The sequence below is a fragment of the Emydura macquarii genome, unplaced genomic scaffold (genome assembly GCF_026122565.2).
Source record: "Emydura macquarii macquarii isolate MOO-44397 ecotype Brisbane River unplaced genomic scaffold, CSIRO-AGI_Emac_v2 contig_2473, whole genome shotgun sequence".
In the NCBI taxonomy this organism is placed as follows: Eukaryota; Metazoa; Chordata; order Testudines; family Chelidae; genus Emydura; species Emydura macquarii.
The window spans coordinates 28943080-28969008 of NW_027132610.1; the positions used below are offsets into that span (position 1 = coordinate 28943080).

The 25929-nt window shown below is 44.7% G+C and overlaps 1 protein-coding gene across 3 annotated transcripts in view; it reads right to left on the bottom strand.

Moving 5' to 3' along the window:
- Positions 1-25929, bottom strand: part of DIAPH3 (diaphanous related formin 3) — a 581492-nt gene that overhangs the window by 255930 nt on the left and 299633 nt on the right. For all 3 annotated transcript variants that reach the window (XM_067563206.1, XM_067563204.1, XM_067563205.1), the window contains one exon: positions 9594-9695. In XM_067563206.1, the coding sequence (XP_067419307.1) occupies positions 9594-9695 (102 nt within the window). The remainder of the gene's footprint in view (positions 1-9593; positions 9696-25929) is intronic.

The window sequence follows — 25929 nt, forward strand, 5'->3', positions numbered from 1 at the left end:
TTCCCAGGTCTGCTCTTGAGCAGAAGTGTGTACATTTGTGGATCTGTAATATTTTGAAGAGGTCGATGTTAGGTGTCCCCATTGATAGAATATGTCCTGCAGAATCATCTCATTCATTTCCCATTTGTAGGCATGGCTGAATTGTCTGTTGAGCACATTCGCTGTCGTGTTTTGACATCCCAAAGGAGATAAGTGGCTGGTATGTTGATGTTGTCGTGAATGCACCAGTTCCACAGTTTTATAGCGTCAGTGCATAGGGAATAAAACCATGCTCCTCCCTGTCGGTTTAGTAAAACACGCAAGCGAGGTTATCAGTCATTACTCTTATTATTCTGTTTTTTATGAATGGAAGAAAATGAGTGCATGCATTGCGGACTGTGCAGAGTTCTCCTAGATTTATGTGCAGACATATTTTGGTTTGGGATCAACAACCTTTAACCTTATGATTCCGCAGATGTGCTCCCAGCCTATCAACAATTAATCTGTTGGAATCATTATCAAAGGTGAGTCCTGTGTGAACAGGATCCCTGAGCATGTGTTGCTGGGTTGTGTACACCACTGTACAGAGTCTTTGACTCTGTTTGGCATTATGAGGATTTTGTTTATGTCATGTTTGTGTGGCTTGTAGACTGTTACGGACCAGCCCTGAAGACAATGCGTGTGTAGGAGCACGTCATATTATGAATGTAGTGGCTGCCATGTGTCCCCAAAGATGGAGACATGTGCATGCTGATATGTTTGGACTGTTTTGGACTGGTTGTCACTGATGAGATTAAGTTGGACATATTGAGAAACCAGTTTTCTGGTAGTGATGCTCTGGCTCTTAATGAGTCTAAGTGGGTGTCTATGAATTCCAGTTGTTGGACAAGTTTCAAAGTCAATTTTTGTACATTTATTTTTAACCCTAGATTTTGAAACAGCATCATTGTCCTGTGAGTAGCTTGAATGGCCTCTGTCTGGGTCTGAGCTTTTATCACACAATCATACAGGTATGGGAATATTATTACCCCTTGCCTACGTAGATAAGCCAGCTACTACAGCGAGGATTTTGGAAAATAATCACAGAACTGTGGAAAGGCCAAAGAATAGTACTTTGTATTCATATTTGTCTTTCCCTAGGGCAAATCAGAGGAATCTTCTGAGTGCTGGGGATTGTTATATGGAAGTAAGCACCCTGTAGGTCGAAGGTTGAAAACCAGTCTCCCCGTTCCAGTGCTGGTATTATGGTTGCTTGAATAGGTGGACTTTCACAAATTTGTTGAGCCTTCTGAGGTCTAACATAGGTCTCCATCCCCTATTTTTCTTTTGGGTTAGAAAATAGTGAGAGTAAAATCCCTTTTCTCTGTAGTGTGAAGGTACTTGTTCTACGGCACCTAGATGTAAAAGGTGATTCACTTCTTGTCATAAGAGGTTTTCATGAGGGGGTCCCTGAAGAGTGACTGGGAGGGGGCTTGGGTGGCATGGATACAAGTAATTGGAATGGAGTAGCCCGAATGTATAATCTCTAGGATTCGTTGTGATGTATGTTGGAAAGGGCATAATCTGTGTCTAAAGTGGTTAGTCAATGTTTTTGTCAGCACTGTTTGATGAGGGAGGATGTTTAGACCCTTGAACAAGTCTGCAAAATTGGTTCATAAATGACTATTGTGACATTGAAGTTTGTGGTTGAGGTTGTCGTCATCTTTGTCTATTTCTTTCTGGTTCATACTGCCGTTGTTGTGTGATATCTGCATTGTTATGGTTGGTACCTGTGTTCATTTCTTCTTGTTACAGGTGTGTAGATGCCGAGTGTTCGTAATGTGGCCCATGAATCCTTCATAGCATGAAATCTATCATCAAAAAACATCAGTCTTTGCAGCAAAAAGTTTTTCCCTATCGAAGGGAATATTCTCAACCTTGAGTTGCAGTTCTTCTTACAGACCTGAGGAATGGAACCAAGATGCCCTACCCATAGCTGCTGTGGTGGCTGTTGATCTTGCAGCTATATTGGCTACATCTAGCGACTCTTGTAGCTCATTTCCTGTCAGAAGATGTCCTTTGTTGATGATCAATCTAAATTGCTCACACCTATCTTCTGGAATATCATTAATAAATTCCATGATTTGTGTTTATAATTGTTGTGGTCGTATTTTGCTAACAATGCTGTGTAGTTCGCAATATAAAACTGTAAGGTAGCTGATGAGAATACCTTGCTGCCAAATAGATCGAGTCTCTTCAACTCCTTGTCCTGTGATTTGGATCTATATTGAGGTTGTTTCGCATGTTGGTTCACCGCTTCCACTACAAGAAAGTCAAGCGGTTGGTGGGTAAAGAGGAAATCCATGCCCTCAGAGGGGACATAATATTTCTTGTCAACCCTCTTACATGTTGTTGGAATGGTGGTTGGTGTTTGCCAGATGTTCTTGGCCGGTTCCATCAGTGTGTCACTAATTGGTAACGTGATTTTTGAGGCGATGGAGGGGTGGAGGATTTCCAGAAGTTTATGTGGCATTTCAGATACCACTTCAAATGGGGTTTCTGGGTTCTCTGCCACCCTTTTGAATAGTTACTGGAACTGCTTGAAATTGTCTGCACTTGTTGGAGGTGGGGGCATTATTGCCTCATCTGGTGAAGACAAATTATGAGTAGGAGGTGTTTGTTTTGAAGGAAAATAATTGTTTGCTTGACCACAGTTACTCCATTTTAGCTGTTTTAGGGTTGTGCTTTCTGTTGAAATCACCCACCCCTCCTTTTTTCTTTGTTTATGGTGCTTATCTCTGCCAAGGTCAGAGAGAAAGATTAAAAGGAGAAATGAGGAGTCAGCCTGAAAATAGTTTTTGCTTTCTCTTCAGTCTTGGGAAATAGACTAGACAATTTTGATAGATAAGTTGAAATCTTCTGCCCTTATCTTTTATGTTATGCATACTCATTATATTTAGAAGATGTAGAAAGTGTAAGCCAATAGTAATATAATAATAATTTGAGTGTACCAATAAGCATTAAGAATTTATGCATATGTAATTTCTTTGTTTATGTTTGTATAAATATGCAAAAGAGCATGCCTTCGAGGTCTCACACTGACCACTTGCTGGGAAGTGTCCGACCTCTGCAGAAATAAAAACTGGGAGACTGCCCAACTACCTGCGTGGATCTCTTTTCTATCTGGTGCAGGGCTAACGAACCTCATTTGGAATATTTTTCCAACAGTTTCCTGCTCTATATTCTCTTCTCTCTCATCAGTTGTTTTGGGTGGTAGTTCCCAAGCAGATGGTATTGACCATAGATGTAATCTTATTCTTTCCCTGTAGGGGCTAGAACATCTGCTTATCTTATGTAGGCAGACCACACGTCTCAGTTGGGCCATTGTATTGAGAAAGGTAAGGGTGAGCCCATCCAAGGGCATCCATACCTCATTTGCATTTCATGCCTGAATTAGGACCTCGATCTTCTGGGTCCGAAAGTTGATCTGACTGGTGAGCAGTGGTGAGAGGAAAAGACACCTTCTTCTTCTTCATTCTCTTCCTCAGTAGAGAAAGGCTGTAGTATTGGTCAGAGTGCCTTTCCCGGTGCCATGTGCACTGAGGAATTGTCCACGCCAAACAGCGGAGATCGTGGTCTAGAAGTTATCATGTCCTTTGTTGGCAGTAACGGCATTTTGACACGTGCTTCAGTGCTGAGATTTCTGTCGATGCCATTGTTGGTACTGAAGATATTGTCAGCATTGTTGCTGTAATCGACGCTAGTGCTGTAGTCATTTCCATTGTCGTTGCCAACGTTGATGTTGGTGCCGGAGGCGCAACTGGAGCAGGCAGAGGTGGGCTGACATGGGTTTTAGGTCTCAGTGCTGTTGACAGTACCTTAGTGGAGGAGGTTGGCTTATTTTTGTCCCTCTACTCTGCACTGCAGCATTGCGTGTTGGCCGGTACCACTAAATGGGTGGTGCCTGAAGACTCCGACACCTCATAGCTGCTCAACCACAGCACAGTTGATATCAATGAGAGAGATTTTGCCAGCAAGCACTTCTTTTTAGTTGGTTCTCTCTGAGGCAGAGTTGAGGCTGGTTTCCACAAAGATTTTTCTTGAGGAGTAAGCCTTTGTGGATTCAAAGGGAGAGGTTCCCAGGGACAGTCAGTTGACCAGGGTCTGAGGCAGGTCACAACAACTTTTCCATTAGTATCAGTTTAAGTTAAAGTTCCTGTGCCTCCTGTCTCTGGATTTTAAATTACTGCACTGGGTGCACTTTTGTGGTATGTGTAACTCACCCAGACATCAGACACATTTCATGTGTCCATCTGATACTGATATAGCTTCTCTGCAGGATATGCAGCATTTGAACTCGGGTGAACAAGGAATAATGGCTGGTTGCTTTTTTTAACTAGATAAACAGGGAAAAGTAAGTAACCATTAACTAAAACTTATTCTACTTAAACTCTATCTAAATGCTAAAGTGAGTTAGATGGTAGGACTGTTGATAACTCTGTCTTGGATCGTGGGCGGTTGAGAAGGAACTGAGGGGGTCAGGTCGCATGCACACCAAATGAGGTGCCAATAGTGCCATGAGATGGGGACAATGTATGCGCTACCTAGACAAGCACTGCTGATGAAAATCTCCGATCAAAGACACAAGGACGCACCAACACCTGAAGTGGAGCCCCCACAGGAACACCACCAGAAGAAGAATGATCCTTTCTGACATTGCAATACTGTATATGAATCTTCAAATATTTTTATTTCAGTTTATTCAAGTAGTGCATTCAAAGTTTAGGAACTGGTTGGGAGTTGTAAAAGCAAGGAAATATGTTTTCCTCTTCCCATCTATGAATAAAAACGGGGTAGGAGAGGATGAGATCTACCAATTCGTAAATCTTAAAGGACCCAGTGACCAGAAACAAATCAGTTCACTAACATTCTATGTTAGATAAATCAGTTAGCTTTAAATGCAAAACATGTTTTGATAAACCTTTTAGTTTTTATCCCATATATTTAAGGTATTTAACTTACAAAACAATTTGTAAATACTTTCTGTGCATTTTTAATTGAATTCCAGTTTCCATCCAAATGCAGCTTGACACAAATCCCAAATAAAAACTTAATCATCTCACAAATAAGAAATGGGTCATTCACCATTTTCTAACATAATAAAATATGTAAAAATTATTAATCTGAATAAATATATGTTAAGCTATATAAATGCTTGAATAAATGTGTTCAGATATAGTGTATCCTCCTGGTTAGCAAGAATGCAGGACTTGACTTTAGCAAAGCTTTTGATATGGTCTCCCACAGTATTCTTGTCAGCAAGTTAAAGAAGAATGGGTTGGATGAATGGACTATAAAATGGATAGAAAGCTGTCTAGATCATCGGGTAGTGATCAACTGCTCAATGTCTAGTTGGCAGATGGTAACAAGCAGTGTGCCCCAGGGTCAGTGCTGTAGCCAGTTTTGTTCAACATCTTCATCAATGATCTGGAGGATAGGGTGGAATGCACCCTCAGCAAGTTTGCAGATGACACTAAGCTGGCAGAAGTGGTAGACGCCCTGGAGGGTAGAGATAGGATACAGAGAGACCTAGACAAATTGGAAGATTGGGCGAAAGAAATCTGATGAGGTTCAGAGATGCAGAGTCCTGCACTTAGGATGGAAGAATTCCATGCGCTGCTACAGAGTGGGGATCGACTGGCTAGGCAGCAGTTTAGCATGAAAGGACATGGGGGTTACAGTGGACAAGAAGTCAACAGTGTGCCTTTATTGCCAAGAAGGCTAACGGCATATTGGGCTGCATTAGTAGGAGCACTGCCAGCCGATCAAGTGAAGTGATTATTCCTTTCTATTCAGCACTGGTGAAGCCACATTTGGAGTATTGTGTCCAGTTTTGGGCCCCCCACTACAGAAAGGATGTGGACAAATTGCAGAGTACGCAGAGGAGGGCAACAAAAATGATTTATGAGGATAGGCTGAGGGAACCAGGTTAGTTTAGTCTGCAGAAGAGAAGAATGAGGAGGGATTTGATAGCAGCCTTTAACTACCTGAAAGGGGGTTCCATGGAGGATGGGGCTAGGCTGTTTCAGTGGTAGCAGATGACAGAACTAGGAGCAATGTGGGAAGTCTAGGTTGGATATTGGATATTATGAAAATCTTTTTCATTAGGAGGGTGGTGAAGCACTGGAATGGGTTACCTAGGGAGGTGGTGGAATCTCCATCCTTTGAGGTTTTTAAGGTGCGGCTTGACAAAGCCCTGGCTGAGATGATTTAGTTGGGGTTACTGCTGCTTTGAGCTGAGGGTTGGACTAGATGACCTCCTGAGGTCCCTTCCAACCCTAATCTTCTATGGTTCTATGAATCACATCCAGCAAGGGGTTTTTCAGAGGAATATGCTGGAAAACTGAGGCAAGGAAAGACCATTCCTTATCTTTATTGTAACTGCTGTTCTTTGAGATGTGGGTGTGGATTTGTATTCCACTCAGTTATGCGCACACAGTAGACATTGAAGGCAGAGAACCTGTCTTAGCAGCACCCAATGGGGTAGTGCTCATGCCTTCTGGTCCTTGTAACCCACGCATAGTTATATAAGTGCAGCATTCCCTCAGCCCGTATCTGTTCATTGACACCAGAATCCAAGGCTGGAGAATCTTTGGTGCAGAGAGAATGAAGGTCAGTCATGAATATATGACTGCACCTACATCTTGAGGAACAACAGTTACAGTACAGGTGAGGAACTGTTTTTTCTCCTTCAAGTGACTGCAGGCATGTATTCATTTCAGGTGACTCACATGCAGTTCAGGTAGGTAGTGTGACTTTCAGTCTACTTGAACACTGACTTGCAGAACTGCTTTCCTGAAGTTTGCTTTATCTGTGGTAATAGCATAATGTTTGGTAAAAACGATAAAAAAGATTTTTAAGCTGCTCCATTCCATGTAAGGAGATCAGCAGTAGAGAGAGCATTTAGCCACACAACTGAAAATCAGACAGAAGGGGAGAAAAAAACATTGTGTATTTGATCTGTTCCAATTAGCATAACAAAGGTGGTGACAGTATCATAATGTTTAGGCATGCATAAGAAGATAGATAGTTTTAGATTTAAGGCTTTTTATAAGTAGTAAATGATATTCTAAAACAGGTTTGAGCTAGAAATCTAAAATAGTGGCCACGATGATGTCATATTAGAGAAAGTGAGAGAAACAAAATGGATGTATTAGGATAAACTGACCAACAGCAAAAAGGTAAACTGGGGTGAAATAAAGGTCACTCCTAAATACCTGAAGGGAGGGGTCAGTCAGGTAGGAAGGAGGATTTCGAGGAGGTTCAGTCTGAGTAAACAAGTAAAACTAATCAGTATATAGGACAACTAATTGGTTGAAGAGACATCACCCCTCTTGGGAGGGAAGATGCTGATGACTGACATTAAGAAAGCAACCAATCAGGAAGGGTCAAAAATCATATATGAGGCAGAGAGCTGACAGGCTTGGGTGTGGATGATGATCAGAAGGACAGGAAAAGTGAAGACATCTGGAGCAGGAGCAGCAGCACCAACAGCAGCTTCACTGAACAGACAAGCCAAAGGGATCTGATTAAGAAATAAGTAAGTAAGTATAACTTTTCTTAGGATAAGGAATTCATGAGTATGATTGTAAATAAAGCTGGATGTTTGTGGCTGAATGACCTCTTACACACCCATTCTATGATTGCTTTATCAATACTCATAGAACGCTAGTTTGTAGTAATGTTATTGAATGTGTAAGTGTAGTCTCACTATATACATATGTGTAGGGGACTTGTACGTTACTTTAATACAACATTGTACTGAGGCTTTATACATATGTATGCAGGATTTCTTTCTCCTTCTATGTTATATTACATGTTGCAAAATTCTATGTCTGCCATGCCGTGCTGCAATAAGTATGCAGATAGCTAAGGATATTGGCAACTAACAAGAAATCCCAAGCAATATCATTAAAATCATCATTTATCAACAATAAAGAAACAATACCTGGACTTGCACTACCCACTACTTAAGTAGTGAGGTCCAGAATTCCTTATCCTGTTGGATCTCTGAAAACCAGCAGATAGAGAGAGATAAGAGGAATAAGCTGTAGTGGAAAAATGGGAAGCATTGCGGTTACAAATTCTCCCACTAACTCTCTTGATTTTCCTATGGGCAACACTGCTAAGGAAGAATCTGTTTTCTGGTAAAAGACATTAACCCAAATCTTTTGAAGGGTTGAAACCCATTCATCTGTGAAGCCACTAAGCTCATAATACTGGGCAGTTCCAGAAAAAGCAGTTTCAGTACCTAAGGCTCAGCAAATAGTCCGCATTATTTCTGATAAGGGTAACCTGAAAAGAGTTCTGTAATTTGAGAATCTTTGGAGGTAAAACTTTTAGAACCTGCTTCTCTGTTCTCCTGATATTATTCTTCCCTTGTCTTCTCTGGAGAGGAGGAAGAATCACAGGGTCTGTGCAGAAGCAGAATCCATAAAGGAAACAAAAGGATGAATCTAATGTACTGGTCTGGAAAGGGAGAGAAAAGACTAGAGAATCCAACATTATCTCCAGGTCCAATCTCCCTTTCGGTTTTGCCTTCTTCCCTAGTAGCACTGGTTCTGTTGTTACATATGTTGCTCACCATATTCCATCCATCCATTTTAACACCAGTGATGCCCTCCTTACCACATCTTTTATTCTCCACCACTCCTTCCCACAAAGCCCGTTTTCCTTCAACACTTCATCCTGTTGCATGCCCAAATCTTGACATTTAGAGGGAAACAGTCCTTAAATTGTTCCAGCTGACTGGAATGCTTCAGAGGCCGCTTGTTTTGTGCACAATGTTATAAGTAGGCTGACTTGCAAAAAAGAAACAAATGATGAATCAAAATTAATTTTAAAACTACTGCTTCATAATGCTATTGTAAAAGGCCTTAAGAATTAAGATCAGTGACCTCCAAATATGGGTCTCTAATTCGCCCACCTTCTTTCCTTTCTGACAGAGATGAGTGTTATCACCCTCGCACCCATACATTTAACCTCCATATTCTTTCTACTATGTGTTTGGAAGATGATGTTACACACCCATCTTCATGTTATGGATTTAAGAAGGTAAGTAAAAGTTGTATTATGAAATATGCTTTAAAACAATTGCCCAAGGATACAGAGTTCAGTTAAGATAATGATGGAAAAGGGTTTTTTGCCCAAATGTGGTGGATTGAGAGCAGAAAGTTGTTGTGTAAATTTTAACCAAAAAATTGATGAATTTTTAAAGTTGTCACATTACAGAATGACTTTTGCCATGGAAATTCAAAAATAGCTATATAGAATTAACGTATTCTAAATGTCTATGAAAATTCCACCACAGAAACTGCCATTTTAAATGATTTTGCTGTAGAAAAATTTAATGATTAACAGTTACTTTAATTTCAATTAGGACACACAAAAGAAGGATGTGAAAAATGGGGGTTTCTGGAAATATAGATATGTCAGCTGATAGTTATCTAGGAAGTACCACCACTTTTCTTCTCCAAATTAGCCTCTGGTAAGGAACAACAAGAAGGTCAAAACACTGTAACACTGGTTATTCATGTAAGACAAGTGAAAAATAATAGCAATAGGCTTGTACTCACCACAATTCCAAACTGCTCTGGTTCAGACAAATTATTATAGTCACTCTTGAATTTGGATAATGTATTCAGTTGCTCTTGTTCAGGAAGATGTTTTATTAAATTCTAACAAAAAAAGATCAAAATAATGAACATTAGAAATCCCAGTTCTTTCATTGCCTGTATATCCAACCACAGATTTTCATGCATGATTATTATTTATACAGCACCACAAGTGTAGATTCAGATATGAAGACAAAGTCCTTGTACTGAAGTCCTTACAGTTTATATACATAGTACACTGAGGAATGTGAGTAAGAAGGCACAGAAAAAGTGATTAAGTGGTGACAGCTAACACATCTCTTGTCTATGTTTTTTAATTCTTTTTTGAACACCACTTTGAAGGGAAGAACAAAGCTGATAAAATATACTTCATGTGCATCCCTAAGTAGAAAAAAAGGTGGATGCAGGATACACATTTAAGATGTGGGGTACCCAATGACTTAACACACTAATTATTCACATCTGGAAAACAGAGTGTGAATGGTGTTTTAGGCTAAGTCTACACTGATGGCGGCAAATTCACCTCTGACAGATCGATTTCTCTGGATCGACTGAGCAATCAGTGAAGACCCGCTCAGTCGATCCAGAAATCGACATATTAAGACTACCTCCACAAGTAGTGTAGCGCTGCGTCGACAGGAACACTGTCCCGTCGGCACAGTGCAGCGAAGACAGCGCGCAGAAGAGAACCACAGAAGTCGACGGGAGTTGCACAGGTTTTTTGCGTAGCTTGCGTAACTACGGTCAACTGCCGCCAAACCTCAGAGGTAAGTGTAGACAGGGCCTTAATCATAAATGAAAGTGAGTTGCACTTCTTTATTCTAGCTCTTATTTCTGTAATCTCAAAACCACCATAGAATGTCACAAAATCTGACATGACTACAAGTTGCACATCAAGAATGACCTAAGACAGAAAGAGGACTCAAACTTGACTGTTATACAGCAGTACAGCATATCAGCACCTCTCTCAACTTGTCACTTTGTTCTACACAAGCACCGTTGCTATTTTTAAAAACAAAAGAATAAGCCTTTATGTATAAAGATTGTGAAAACCATCTTGAAAGCATGAACCAAGTGCAAACCAATTAAGTGATGTCTTCCTATGTTTTCAGAGCAGATAGAACAATAACTAAGTGGTATGAACTGATTCATTCAATACAGTAACTCAGATGGCCCAATAGTAGCTTAAATGTTAATACTATTAACTGGTTCACTACATGGAAGGAAAAATATCATATAGGGATAATGCATAGTCTTCTGTAAGTGATAGCTCATTTTATTAACATAAGTGGATAGGCTTGAGGAAATACCTCCCTCAACACATCAAGAAGTTGCCAAGCTCAAGTTGCAGAGCATGACATCCAAGTCCAACTGAGGGGAAACCAAATCCAAAGAACTCAGCAGAGCCCATGGATTTATTCAAACCCCAGTGATGGGAAGTGTGTCCCAAATCCCTAAGTGGAGGTAAGAGAGTATATATTGTTTGAGCCTCTGTACAGTCTACTGAGTCATTTTGTCATTTCAAGTGGGTGGTGCTTATTTTGTAGACACAGTTTGCAATAGTAACCCACCTTTTTTCTTCCTCCTATTATGACACCTGAACCATGATTTATATATATATATATATCTGATGTATGTGTGGGAAGCTAGCTCAGATATACCTGAAATGTGCTTCTAGTCTCACTCCTTGTGTACAGTAGCCCGCATTATAACTAATATACCAATTGGATGTTTCAGCAGAAAAACAAAGATTTGAATGGGCACGGACACATGCTAGTCTTTCTTCCTTAAAGTCACTCATTCATTCAGATATAAATATGAGATTACACAAGGAAAGTGATAGTGTTGCTGTAACTGGTATTCTTCAGCCTCTTGGTACATTAATCTGACAGTTTCTACAGGTACTCCATTCATTTAAACTTTAAGAAAATAAAATTTAAAAGAAAAAAATATGCACATGGACTGTAAGCTTGACACTAACTACAGAAGATAAAAATCAGATACACAGAAGTGCCTGGATACACCAAAGCAACAAATATCTGCATACATTTGAATAAATTTTCATGGATTTGCATACATTCAGGTGCAGCTCCTAGTGAGCTGTTGCAACATTAATATCCTACACACACACACACACACACACACATACTCTAAATGGGGAGTTAGGAAGAGCCAGAAAGGTATGGGGCACACAACCAGCAGAGATCAATGGGATGAATACTTAAGACAGGTGAGAAACGGAGCAGAACCAATGCCTACTATTTATGCTGAGAGAGAGAGCTCTGATGGACCTTTCTTCTCCATCAGACAGCAAATGAGAAAAGAAAGCCCTGATTACTTTCCTTTAGACCCTTGAAATGTCTGAAACCCTGTAGTCTTTGGGGGAAAACAGAGCTAGTAGGTCTAAGTGCAGGCAGCTTTCTACCACATTGCTACTCATTTCCCACAACCCCCAATCATGGAAGCTGCAAGGAGCTAAATCAGTCTCTGGTGCAAGTTAGAACAATCCCAAGGTGTCTTCAACTTGTGCCAGTGGATAATAGCCCTGAAGGACTGCTCTGCGATAGCTGGAACACATCACACTATAGCCACACCCTTACCCCACTTCAAAACACCCCCATATAAGGGAAAAGAATGCAGGGTCAAAAGTCAACTTAAAGTCCACTTTTGCATTTCTGAAGCAGCACAAAGAGAAAGTTAGAGGGCGTCAATGTTCTAATCCAAAATCCCAACTGAAACAAGCTCTCATCACTGAAAGCTTTTAAAAAGATCAACCATGACTTTTAAAGTTAATAGGCTGGAATGTGCTGTCTCTTCGGAGGCAGCAAACAACTTCTGCAAGTGCCCTGTGAACGGGACTGAACAATGCAGAGACATCTCTGGGGAACTCAGGAACAGGGGTTCACTGATAGTTACCTGCAAGGCTATGTTAAGACTGGCAGAGTCTCAAGGAGTTTGCTGGTGAAACAGACAGACGGGCATGGCAGGGAACTGGCACATAGTCTAATCTCCAGCAAAACTCACTCTTGCTGAGGGAAAAGGTTAACATTGTGGCTGACGGTTCTGGACTGTCTTGAGGAGATCATTACAAGGTTGTGCTCTCCGTGCTCTCCCCCCCGCCCAGTGCCTTCTACTTTGGTTTCACATTGTTGCCAGAAGAATTGGTTTCCCTGCTGCATTTTGATTTAATTGTCCAAGAATGAGTTCCATGACACCCGGAAGACCTCCAAAAGGACAGGAAAACACATGCCACTTTCTCCCTAAGAAAACAAAGCCATGAATGGGATATTTTCACTTACAGTCAATCCAGATGGCCAATGAAATTCAATAAAGGCATGTAAAAAGCACTATATTTAGAAAGCAAAAAATGAAATGCCAAAATACTAAATGGAGAATAATCAGGTAGGCAGTAGAACTGCTGAAAAGGATCTGAGGGTTATAGTGAATCACAAACTGAATCTGAACCAACAATGTGATGCAGTTGCAATAAAGGCTAATATCATCCTGGTATGTATTAACGTGAGTTGTCTGCGTAAGACACGGGAAGTAACTGTCCCTCTCTATTCTGCACTGGTGAGGCCTCAGTTGGAGTACTGTGTCCAGTTCTGGGCACCACAATTTAGGAAAGAAATGGATAAAATGGAGAGTCCAGAGAAGAGCATTTTGATAAAATATTTAGAAAACTTGACCTACAAGGAATGGTTAAAAAAACTGGGCATGTTTAGTTGCGAGAAAAGAAGACTGAGGGCGACTTGATAAAATCTTCAAATATGTGAAGGGCAGTTATAAAAAAGAAGACAGCGATCAATTGTTCTGCATGTCCAATAAAGGAAAGACAAAAGTAATCAGCTTAATCTGCAGCAAGGAAGAATTAGGAGAAAAACTTTCTCGCTATAAAGATAGTTAAGCACTGGTATGGCCTTCCAAGGGAGGTTGTGGAATCCCCGTCATTGGAATTTTTTAACAACAGGTTAGACAAGCACCTGTTGTAGGCCTATAACCACCCTAAGGTACATGTATGGTTGTGTATATAGTTTGGTATAGTTGATAGAGATCATTTAACAAAATGGAGTTTTACAAGGTTTTGTCCCCTGCTGTGCTAACTGTCACAAACTGTCACTTGGCACAAAGCCAAGTTCTCTATTCTGCCTAGTGACAGTTGGAAAAGAGCGGGAAACCCCTTTTCTTAGTAGGTCCCTGTCCATCAAGGGGACCTAGGTTAAAAGGTCAGCCAAGACAGTTGGTCTAGTCTGCCCAGTAACATCTCTCTAGCCAATCGGAGACCAGGGCTGGCTATGAAGTGCCGTGTGCATAAGCCTAAGGTGCCGTGTGCACAAGCCTATGGTGCTGAGTGCAAAGGATAGTGCCGTGTGCACACCCTTTCAGAGCGGGAAAATCCCAGCCCTATGATTGGATCTCTAACCATCGGCCAAAAACTATATAGGTCCACAGCACCTAGTAACGGGTGCTGTCCATTCTAGTGACAGTCTGTGTGGGGATACTCGTTGTGGTTACTGTGGGTAGGCCTCTTCGGACCTGGAATCGAAGCAGACGACATCGGACCTGGGACTGAAGCAGACGAGACCAGAGCATCGGACCTGGGACTGAAGCAGACGTGACCAGATCGTACCATCAACGCCAGGAGGGGCGAAGAAATACCGTGAGCGTGTAACATCAAGCCACAAAAAGACTCTTGGGGCGGGGTTAAGTTGCCTTCGGGTTGTGTTTGGGTACTTGGGTCCGGGGTTCAACCCCTCTGTCTAGACCCTCGTGCTTTTGTTAAGTTGTCATTCAATAAATTACCCCATTTGTTTTGGAAGGACTATCTGCGTCTGTCGTTCATACGTATGCCGTTGATAGATGCGTCCAGAACAAAGATCCCTCACCCTAAATAACTGTTCACAGGGTTAACACTGTCAGAGATGATCTATGTTTATTTGGTCCTGTCTCAGTGGAGGGGGCTGGACTAGATGATCTCTCTCAAGGTACCTTGCAGTCTATTTCCATATATTTCTATGATTCTGTAAGTATTCCTAAGAATCCCTTTGGGTGGCAATGACCTGAATGGGTTCTGCTACCTGCATCAGCTCTGTTTTACTTAATCTTCACTGTACTAATGTTTGTGCATTTATCTCTAAATCCCTTAGGCCTGACACCGTGCCCAGTTCTAGCTCATCGGTAGAGCAATGTTCCTGGGAAGTCCTGTCCCTTATGTCCTCATTAAAATGGTACTTACCAGTCTTATTTGGAATAGTTGCAATCAATAATAGGACAGGCCTTCTTTTATATACTCCTCCAGTCTTTCAGACACAAAGGCCTGGAGAATCCCCCTTGGATTTATAATCAGTGTCCTTGTCTTTTTTATTCTCTCCCTTAGAATCAAATAGCCTCTACAATGTTCTGTATAATAATTCTTCAGTCCATCCATTTATGGTGCTTCAGCTTTAAATCAGACTATTGTTGCACCTCTGTCAACTCAATTTTCTATTAACAATCACAATGTTTCACAGACTCTGACAGTACAGACAACTATTGTAGGTGCATCCAAGTTTGCAAACTAATGAAGCACTGCTCCAACATAAATACAACTGTAATTTTCTTTACCAGAAAGTTCTTGGGCTTCAGACAATTAATTGCCAGCCTTTTGGGCACCAGGGAAAGCACTTGGCTGCATTCCCATGGAACACAGCCCATTTGGAAACCCAGGCACACCTTCTTCCCTTGAAACACCCAATCAATTCAATATAGTAGCCTTTATAGCCTAGTGCTCTGCACCAGAGTATATATCCAGTATAAAGTTTATACCTCTCCCATCAGAAATGGGGTCAAATATATGGCACTTGATTCATGCTACACTGAGATAACATACCTATCTGCTTGAATGTGACTGTATAAACACCTTTGGGTCATCTTTAATCTCAGGATGGGCAAGGAAGGGCTTGGACTTATGGTAACTGGGAAGCACAACTTGGGCTAATGACCCCCTGAATGAGATCCTACTAAAACTCTTGCCACTCTTGGATAGGACTACAGTCTGGTTCATCTTCAAAAATTGAAGCTATGCTTGTTGAATTTCTTCCTGTTGTGGTGCAGCCTGGTTTAGCTGTTGCTGCTGTTCAGACAACCATTTCAAGACTTCCTTCATTTTTCTTCTTTCTGAAGTATGACCAGAAATCCCACTACTACTCGTATAAAATATGAATGACGTGAGTTCCCACCGTCTTTCAGTATAGTACAGTACAGACAAACACGTTTAATATCCAAAACTCACACTGTATATGGATTCTTTTTTTTTATTCTTATGAAAAAATAAACATAAACCTTAGCCTCAACTTCCTCCTGAGACAGCTGTTTCTGGAGATTTTCCCCAAAAGATGTTTGTGTTGTTCTCAAAAACTACAATGACCATCACTATAAAGCCACAAATAAAACAAAATAATACAACTCTCCTCTCTCCCTAATCCTCTGCCCTCCATTTTAACTGAGATACACCATCTTTTATCCTCCTAAAACTGCACTAATGAAACTCACCTGGCCTAGATGTCAGATAAGCCAAAAAACAGTTCTGTATCTGTGAGGTCCTACAACTGAACATCCTGTCACAACAGGAAGACAAGTGCACATGTTAAGGATCTCTAATTTGCCCTCATTGCACATGGAAAGTATTTTCAATTACTGGGTCAGCGGTTAAATGTAACCAACTTGGCAGGACAATTTAAGTCTAAGAGCCTTAACCGCTGGGGAGTAACTTAACTAAATTTTTGCCCTCTTGGTTAAATTCCTTTTTATTCTCTTTATTCACCCCCCTTCGTCCCCCGCCCCCCAGTTTTTGGAGGGAGAGGCGGAAAATAGAGAGAAAACAATGTTAGGATTTAAATAGTTTAAGAAGTGCTTTTGGTGTTCACACCTCATTAAGGTGGATGAAGGGAAAAGATGAGGTTTGTTTCTGTTATTAATTGACAGGAGTCAACCCAGTCTTGCACAAAACTATCTGGCTAGGAACACATTAATGTATTTTGAGACACCGACTTTCAAAGAGAAAATTATTTACTGGTAATTCTGTTTGTCATAGCCTCCTCTTCTCCAATCCTGTGACAATTCATAAAGGGCAGACAGCAGAGAAAACAAGATACACAATAGTAATAACTAACAAGCAGAGCACATCACCCATTCGGAAGGAAGGTGGAAGAGAAAGAGAAGACAACAACAAACAGAATTTACAGTTAAGTAATTTTCCTTTTTTTGTATGTGTATCTTCTCCTGCCCTCTGACAGTGTACAAACAAACAGTGGATGCATCAAGCAGTAAATGCAGGAAGCAAAGTTACCTTACTGTGTCACTAGCAGAACCCTGCAGCCAAAGAAGGCATCCTGAGAAACACAGATAAAGATATACAAATAATGAGGAGACAACCACGTTGCTGCCTTACACACCTTGAAATTCACTGCTCATGAAGCAGAAAACCAGCAATTAACAATAGTGACTTTATGTGCAGCCTTGCCCGTTGCAACCCTCAAAATACACAGTTGCTTTGACTTTTTAAATTCAAGAAGGAGAAAGAAAAAAGTATTGAGAACATAAAATATTCAATATATGCAATCTCTTTACCTCAGGACAATGGGCACAGAGATGCCAGGACTAATAGAGGAAAAGCAATTTATTTATTCAAGAAGAATTAGATACTCTCCTCGGAACCAAATTCCAGGGAAGGCTGAAAAAAACGACAATAAGTCAGAGAGAATACGTAAAGAAGTTCAACTTACTCTTCCGTCTGAAATCTCTGCACCAATGATGGCTGTTCTAAAGGAAAGAAATCTGCACTATGGGCTCTACTGGGGGTTGCATCAGAACCTGCAGGAAGTAGATCAAGTTCCACTGAGGAATCACTCGATGAATCACTAATCTGAGTCCCTTTCTGAATACAAAGGGAAAAAAATCTAAAACACCCAGAAATAAACAAGAGGGCAATAATCTTTGATGTCACATCAGGCCACAGAGATCTTCCAGATAAGGATAAATGAGAGAGGCAAATGAGACTTTTGCTCTTCTAACAGTCTGTTACCTAAGCCAAGAAACCTCCCTTTAAGAAAGACTCCCTTCAAAGAGCAAGCAGCTACCCTGAGATGGAGGTGATGGCAGAACACATCGCTTTGAGAGAGCAGGTCTAGCATCCAAGTGTTCGCAGTAGAGTTCACATAGAGGCCTGTCAGATCTCAAAACCAGCAGCAGTGGAGTTACTATGGAGGTAGGAAAAACACAAAGTTTTATCCTACCTAATCTTTTTCACCACTATGGGTAGCAGGGGAAGCAACATCTCACTGTCCCATTCCAACTCCATAAAAAGCATTGCAAAGAACTGTGAGGGCTTGGGGTGCGGGGGAGGTGCATCTGCAACTAAAAATCAGTAAACTTGGTGGATACCATTTAGAAAAAAATTTAGCGCCTTACATCTTGGCAATAGCCTCAAAAACAAAAGAACCGGAGCTCCTTTCTCCCTTAATTTCTGAGAGAGCCAGTCTACAAGCATGTTTTCACAGCACTCCAGCACTATTGTTAGTATCTCCTTAATAGAAGGCAGAAGCTACCAGTGTTGGACTGACACTGCAGACAAGGAGAGGGATGTTCCCAAATTAGATGAGTAGGATGGGAGTTCGATACCTCAAAGAACCTGACATTACCCTCACATTCTTCCATGGGTCAAGACCTGGGCTGACAAATTATCTGGATACACAGCCCTAAACCAAGAGACTCATATTTGTAGCCATGCAGCGCTGGAAAAGAGGCAGGAAAATAGAGATGGAAGAAGCAGCCCACAACTTTAGAGGCCCAAATTAACACAGGACTAATAAGGTTTCCTCCAGTGAAGATAGGGCAAGAGAAAAGACTGCCGGGGCCAGATTCACCTGCCTGTGAAGGTGAGATTTATTTTTAGAACTCTGTTCCCTTTCTGCTACTATGAGGTATCATAATATTGTCTGTTTATTCAGTGTCTTAGGACAGGAGAAGAAACACACAATAGAAATGATAAAAAAAAATTTTTTTAAATAAAGCTTATAATTTGCAAAATATTGCAAAACATACCAATAATTGTAGATCATAACACAATTCACCATTTTGTCCTGTCTTGTCATGTTAAAACAGCATTTTAAAAGGGTTTGCTGTGTGTTTTAGTTAGGAGTGTTTACAGTCTTCCTCCCTCAGTATCTGATAGCAGGAAACCCACCTTCTAGTAATTTCCTGGAGAAAAAACGTTACTAACCTTTCATAACTGTTGTTCTTCAAGGTTTGTTGTTCATGTCCGTCCCATGTTGGGTGTGAGTGTGCCACGTACACTGTTGCTGCCAATTTTTCCCTTAGTAGTATCTGTTGGGCTGGCTCTAGCACCCTCTGGAGCAGCGTGTTTATGCACCAGTATAAAGGATATTGCCAGCCCCACACCCTGGGCTAGGCAGTGCCTCCTGTGGCAAACCTAGACCTGTGGTGACCTGCACTCCAGTTACTTAAAGTGCTTGGTAGAAACTCACGTAAAGGATAAATGTCAAATCTGTTGGGACTTCAGACGCTGCACTAAAAAGGATTGGTACATCAGGCTGTAGGTTATCCTCATGGGAGGCTGCCCTCAGACCAGTCTTGGAGCCAAACTGCTCCAATTCAGTGCCGAGTGATTCAATGTCGATGCAAAGCACTCCCCCACTGCCACCCCACCATCAAGCTCTTTCTGGCACTGCTCTCCATCCCCAGTGCCAAGGAAGAAAAACAGGATTACTTACCAGTAACTGTTGTTCTTCGAGATGTGTTGCTCATATCCATTCCAATATAGGTGAGTGCATGCAACCATGCACGGTTCCCAAAACTTTTTTCCCCTTTGCAGACCCCACAGGGTCAGCTCTAGTGCCCCCTGGAGTGCTGCACACATGCCTCAGTACATGGGGCACTGCCAACCCCATGGCGCCTCAGTCCCTTCTTTCTGCCAACTCCGACAGTGGGGACGGAGGGTGGGTGTGGAATGGATATGAGCAACACATCTCGAAGAACAAAAGTTACTGGTAAGTAACTCTGTTTTCTACTTCGAGTGATTGCTCATATCCATTTCAATATAGGTGATTAAAAAGCAATACCTTGGAGGTATCCAGGGAGGCTGCAGAGGAGGCCTGAGCTCTGGTTGAGGGCGCTGGTTGATGGCACCCAGAAGCAGCGCATTCGCCTGCTCATAGCGGCACTAGATGCAGGATGTCCTCCATGTGGAAATGTGCTGGGCAGAGACAGGTGATACTTTCATCTGGTCCGCCACTGCGACAAAGAGCTGCATCGATTTCCGGAGCAGCTTTGTATGCTCGATGTAGAAGGCTGGCTCGTCCCACATCCAACCAATGCCATCTCCCTTCCTCTTCCAAACCGCGTGGTTTGGGGAACACAGGGAGAAATATCTTGGTTACAATGAAATTGGGAAACCACCTTGGCAGGAAGGCCGGGTGCGGCCTCAACTGCACCTTATCTTATAGAACACTGTATATGGGGGCTCCGAGGTCAAGGCCCTAATTTCGGAGACCCTCCCGGGTGAGGTGATGACCAACAAGAAGGGTACCTTCCATGGAAGCATGAGCAGAGGGCATGAAGCCACAGGTTCAAAAAGGGGGTCCCCATGAGTCTCAAGAGGACCAGATTGAGATCCCAGGGAGGCACCGGGTCACGGACCTGCGGATAAGCCTCTCCACCTCCTTGAGGAACCTGACCGACTTGGGGTGGGAGAAGAGGGAGTCCCCCTCTAGTGGCTGATGGAAGGCCGAATGGCCGCCAAGTGAATCTTCAACAAGGTCAGTGCCATACCCTAGAGCCTTAATCGGAGCAGGTACTCCAGGATCGCCTACCGAGGCGAGAGTCTGGGCGAAATGCCCCGGGACTCCGCCCAAGAGGTAAACCGTCACCACTTAGGTCAATACACAACCTGTGTAAAAGGTTTCCTGCTGTCCAACAGAAGGTGCTGGACCCACACTGGGTAGGGTCTCACTCCCTCCATCAGCCACAGGGTCTCCGGGCCATGAGGTACAGGGAGTCCCGGTCCGGGTGCAACAGGCAACCATGGACCGGGGAGAGAGGGTCATGCCACCTAGGGAGCTCCCTGGGCAGAGCGTTCGAGAGGTCCAGCAGCATGCTGAACCAGAGCTGTCTCGGCCAGGCCGGAGCGATAAGTGTGACGCCTGCCCTATTCCTCTTCGTTTGCAGTAGGATTTTGGGCAGGAGCAGAATGGGTGGGAGCGCGTACATGAGGGTCCCCGCCCAGTTGGTGAGGAACATATCGGAAATCAACCCAGTCTCGCCCGGAGCTAGCAGAACCTTGGGCACTTCGTGTTCCAGGCTGACGTGAATAGGTCCCGTTGGGGAACACCCTACTTTAGGAGGGTCGTAGCCACCATCTCCGGGTGCCACGACCAGCCGTAGTGGGGTCGAAACGTCCTGCTGAGGCGATTAGCCTCGTCGTTCCTCACTCTCGGGAGGTGAAAGGCAGTCAAGTGGAAGTCGTGCCTCATGGCAAGACCCACAGACGGACCGCTTCCTCGCAGAAAGTCAAGGACCGCGCCCCTTCCTGCCTGTTTACATAAACCTAGATGCAGTGTTGTTCGTCAGCACCTGCACCACCCTGCCTGTCAGGAACCGGAGGAACATCCTGCACGCTAGGCGAATAGCCCTTAGCTCCTTCACGTTGATGTGCAGGAACCTGCTCTCCCCCAATCAGAGCCCTTGTCACTCAGGTTGGCTGATGTGGGGCTTCCATCCCACATCCAAGGTGTCGGAGATTAGGGTGACCAATGGAACTAGTTCCCTAAACGGAATGCCATTCAACATTGCCCTGGGCGATCTCCACCAGTCTCAGGAGGCTAGTATGGACGGGGGAACTGTGACCCCAGTCAGTGGGTGTCTGCTCGGCACGTACACAGAGACCAACCATTACGTGCGGGCCACTATGTGGCCTAACAGCTCTAGGCGGTGCCCGGCTGTTGTCGTGAGACATCTGTGTACCTGGGAGATGATAGAGACCCTAACCTTGAGACATGGCTGAGGCAGGGAGGCTGTGGTCTGGGAAGCATCCAGGGAACCCCCAATGAATTATATGCGTCGCACGGGGGTTAGTGTGGGCTTCTGCTTGTTTAGGAGCAGACCCAGGCTGCTGCATGTGGAGGGAGTGATGGTTACGCCGTCCTGCACTTGGAACCTGAACCTGCCCTGATCAGCCAATCGTCCAAGTAAGGGAAGATTTGCACATCCTTTCGCCTCCAGGGGGCCGCCACTACCATCATGCATGTGGTGAACTGGAGCTGGAGCTGAAGACAGGCCAAAGGACAGGGCTGTAAATAGGTAGTGGGAGCCAGCCACTGTGAAGCGGAGGAAGCTCCTGTGGCTGGGGAAGAGGGACCCATGAAAGTATGCGCCCTTGAGGTCGAGGGCTGCATACCAGTCTTCTGGATGCCTGGAAGGGATTATGGAGGCTAGGGAAACCCTGCGAAACCCCAGTCGTTTGACATGTTTGTTTAGATGCCGCAAGTCTAGTATGGGTCTCAGACCCCCTCCCCCCCGTTGCGTTGGTGAGCCATAACCACCGCTCCTATGTTGAGGAGGGTGTCCACCACCTGCAAGAGGAGTTGCTTGTGACGGCAGGAGGGGGAACAGCGTAGCCTCCAGAGACTATTCCGAGGACCCAACGATCCAAAGTAATCATTGCCCATGTGGGGTAGAGGGCCTTAACTTGTTCAGGACAGGGAGGGGCAGGTCCAGGAGAGCCATAGAGTGCCACCCTCGGGCGCACCATCAAAACTGTCTCCTACGATTGCCCGACCCCTTGAGGGGCCCTTCCTGGGGGGCTGAGGAAGAGCTGGGGGACTGATTCCATCCTCTAAACCCCCTAATTCTGTCCCTCTTTTATAGGGTTGAAAGGGTCTAGCCGGAGATGTTAGTCGCTGCTGCGCCTGGAGCCATGACCACCACCTGGGAGTCTGAGGCGTGTACCGGCCCAGGGCGAACCATGGCCCTGGAGTCCCTCTGACCCAGCCGCCTCATATTGGTCTGATTGGAGAAGAGGGCCAACCCACAGTGGGAGGTCCTGGTTTGATTGCTGCACCTCCTGGGACAGGCCTAAGGGTTGCAGCCACAAGAACCTCCTTGGAAAAAGGTGGAGGCTATAGCCTTACCCGCCGAGTCAGCAGCGTCACCGGACGTTTGGAGCGCTGCCCTAGCTACCATGATTCCTTCATCCAGGATCGTGGTGAAAGTCTGCGGCCTAGTCCTGGGGCAGGTCCTCAGCAACTGCCCAAAGGAGTCCCACCATTTAAAATTATATCTCCCCAGGACGGCTTGATGGTTGGCAGTCCTGCACTGCAGGGCTGCTGTGGAATAAATTTTTCTCCCAAACAAATCCCAACCTTTTGTTGTCTTTGTTCTTGGGAATGGAACCAGGCAGACCTTGCCTGTCCCACAGGTTGGCTGCGTCTACCACCAGGGTTCCCAGGGCCAGGTGAGTAAACAGATACTCAAACCCTTCAGCCGGCATAACACTTTTTCCAGGCACCTCTAAGTAGGGGTGATTGAGGAAGGGGTTGCCAGGGCCTTAACAATTTTGAGGACCCTATCGTGGACTGGTAGGGCCACCTTCTCTGGGGCAGCCGCCACCAGCACATTAAAGAGGGTATTAGCCTCCACTAACTCCTTCATCTCCAGTCCTGAGTTAGAAGCCACCCTCTCGAGCAGTCCCTGGTGCATGCTGAAACCTTTCAGTGGCGCCATGTGGTCCTGTGAGACTGTCCTGTCCAGGGAGGGGAAAGAGGACTACCTAGGGACGTCCTGCGGGTGCTCCCCTGCCCGCCGAAGGGACTATAGAGGGGCCCTCCATGGGGTCTGACTCCTCGTCCAAGGAGCAGTATCTATGGGCCTTCTCCTGTATCGGGGGCACGGACTGCAGCCCTGCTGACAGGGTAGCTGGGGCCCTGGTCCCATTGGGATGCCCCGTGGGACCCATTAAGACCACTGTCCCAGGGGCCAAACCGGGGCTGACTGTGCCACCTGCTTTGATGCCTTGTGGGAGCGTCGGCTGTTCCAACGACTGTTCCCCCTGTGGGACTCTGAGCCACTAGATAAGCGGTGCCGTGGCCGTCCTTGGCCCTGGGTGCTGTGCCACGCTGGGGACCGAGTTCTTGCCGCCTCTGACATGGACAATGACGAGGACCGCTTCCATCGCCGCAGGCGGTGCCCATGGACGGAGGCGCGCCGTGAAGAGCTCTCGGTACTGGGGCCTCGGTACCGAGGAGCTCAGCAGCGCAGCTTACCCCTCGTTGATGGAGACCAGTGCCGCTCCACAATCCACGGTGCCGAGCCTAACTCCAGTGACTGGGTTTCACGTCGAGGCCTGTGCAGTGTGGGGTCCTCGAAAGGCGACCGGGGTTCCACACCGCCTCGGTGCGGCGAACCCCTCGGTGCCAAGGCCTCTGACAATGACCAGGGTTCTGTGCCGCCTCAGTGCGGGCTAACTCCTCAGTGCCAGAGTTCTGGAACAGGAGCCCGAGCGCCGCCTGGCAGACCTCAACCGGTGCCACCTCTTAGCGTGCTCTGCCTCCGGTGCCAGACCAACGTCGGCACCGAGAGGCAGACTCCCCATCCAGTGTCGAAGCAGGCTGGCTCACTGACGCCGACCTGGAACAACTGCTGGGGGAGCATCCTCGCTCTACCCCCGGTGGCCGTCTGGCAGGAGATCTTCGTCTCCATACCGGGGATCTCCACCACCCTTCGGGGGGACCCCACGTGGGCTTGCCCCTTCTCCTTCGGCGGAGGGGTGGACGGAGGTAGCATAGGCAGGCCAACAAGGCTCTTGCCGCCTGAGAACCTCCGGTGTCAACGGCGTTGGCCGGGGCACTCTCCCACTCCCAGGAGTCAGGGGAGGCTTCCTGCTCAGAGATGCAGGCACCGGAAAGGACTTGACGGGCTGGTGCATCTCCTACCCTCGACCCTGCCTGTACCCACGGTGCAGGGGAGTGTCCGCACTCCATGCGCTCTCGTCTTTGTTGGCACCGCTGCTCGGTGCCGAGTCAAGTCCGGTGCCAGCAGTGCCCTCTGCACCGAAATGATGCTTGGTGCCGAGGTGGAGCGGGACGGCTCAGATGTTGGGCGGAACTCTCCTCTATAAGAGCGAGGCTTTTAACCTGATCTCTTTGTCCTTCTGAGCCCACGGTTAAAAGCCCTGCATATCTTACACTTGTCTTTCCTATTTGCTCTCCCCTCAGGCACTTAAGGCACCGACCGTGGGGGTGGCTAAACCCAGGCAGCCGGGGCATAGCCCGGCCACTCCAAGTCCCTGAGGGACCTCTTATCTAACTGCACTACTTAACAACTACTTAAAGCTAACTAAAATACTTCGAATAACAAAGGGAAATGGCACTTGCAGAGAGCAAGGCTCTTTCCATGCAACCATCACAGGCAGAAAGAAGAAACTGAGGGGCCCTGGGGTCGGCAGTGCCTCATGTACAGCAGCATGTGCATGGGACTCCAGGGGGCACTAGAGCCGACCCTGTGGGGTCTGCTAAGGGGAAAAAAGTTCTCGGAACCGTGCACGGTGGCATGCACTCACCTATATTGGAATGGACATGAGCAATCACTCAAAGTAGAACATAAGAAGCAGTGCTATAGGTGGTCCAACCGATACCACTAAGGGAAAAGAACTCCAGCAACAGTGCACATGGGACGCATACACCTAACATGGAATAGACACGAGCAAGCACTCAAAGAAGAAAGGGAAGTTCTTGAAGCCCAAGTACAATGTCCTATAGAGAAAATGATGTCATTAGGCTGATAATTAGTGGAAGTCTATTGAGCATGCTTAAAAGTGCATTTTCAATTTTTCTTCTAACAATAAGACTATTTTATACATAGGAGCAGCTACAAATCAAGATTGTAATGGACTGTTTTCAGCCATTTCTGAGTTTTTAAATAAGTTTTTTTAATGTTTTAGAGGTCTGACAGCTTACTATAAAAACTTCTAGATCCTGAGATATTCTGACTTACCAAATAGCAAAGACAGAAAGAAAGACAGACAAATTACCAAACACATATCAATAAGTAGCAATAAAACAAGTAGCTAAGCAAACATATGCAATTATTTTAATGATTTTGGGTCCATGTGATCCAAGAAAACCCCCAAAATGTGTCTTTTTTGAAACTTTACAGTATGAATGAAAAAGGAACTCTTCTGCAGCACAACTGAATATTTAGTCCTTGAATAAGTGTTTTGATACAATAATTCAAACAATACATAATA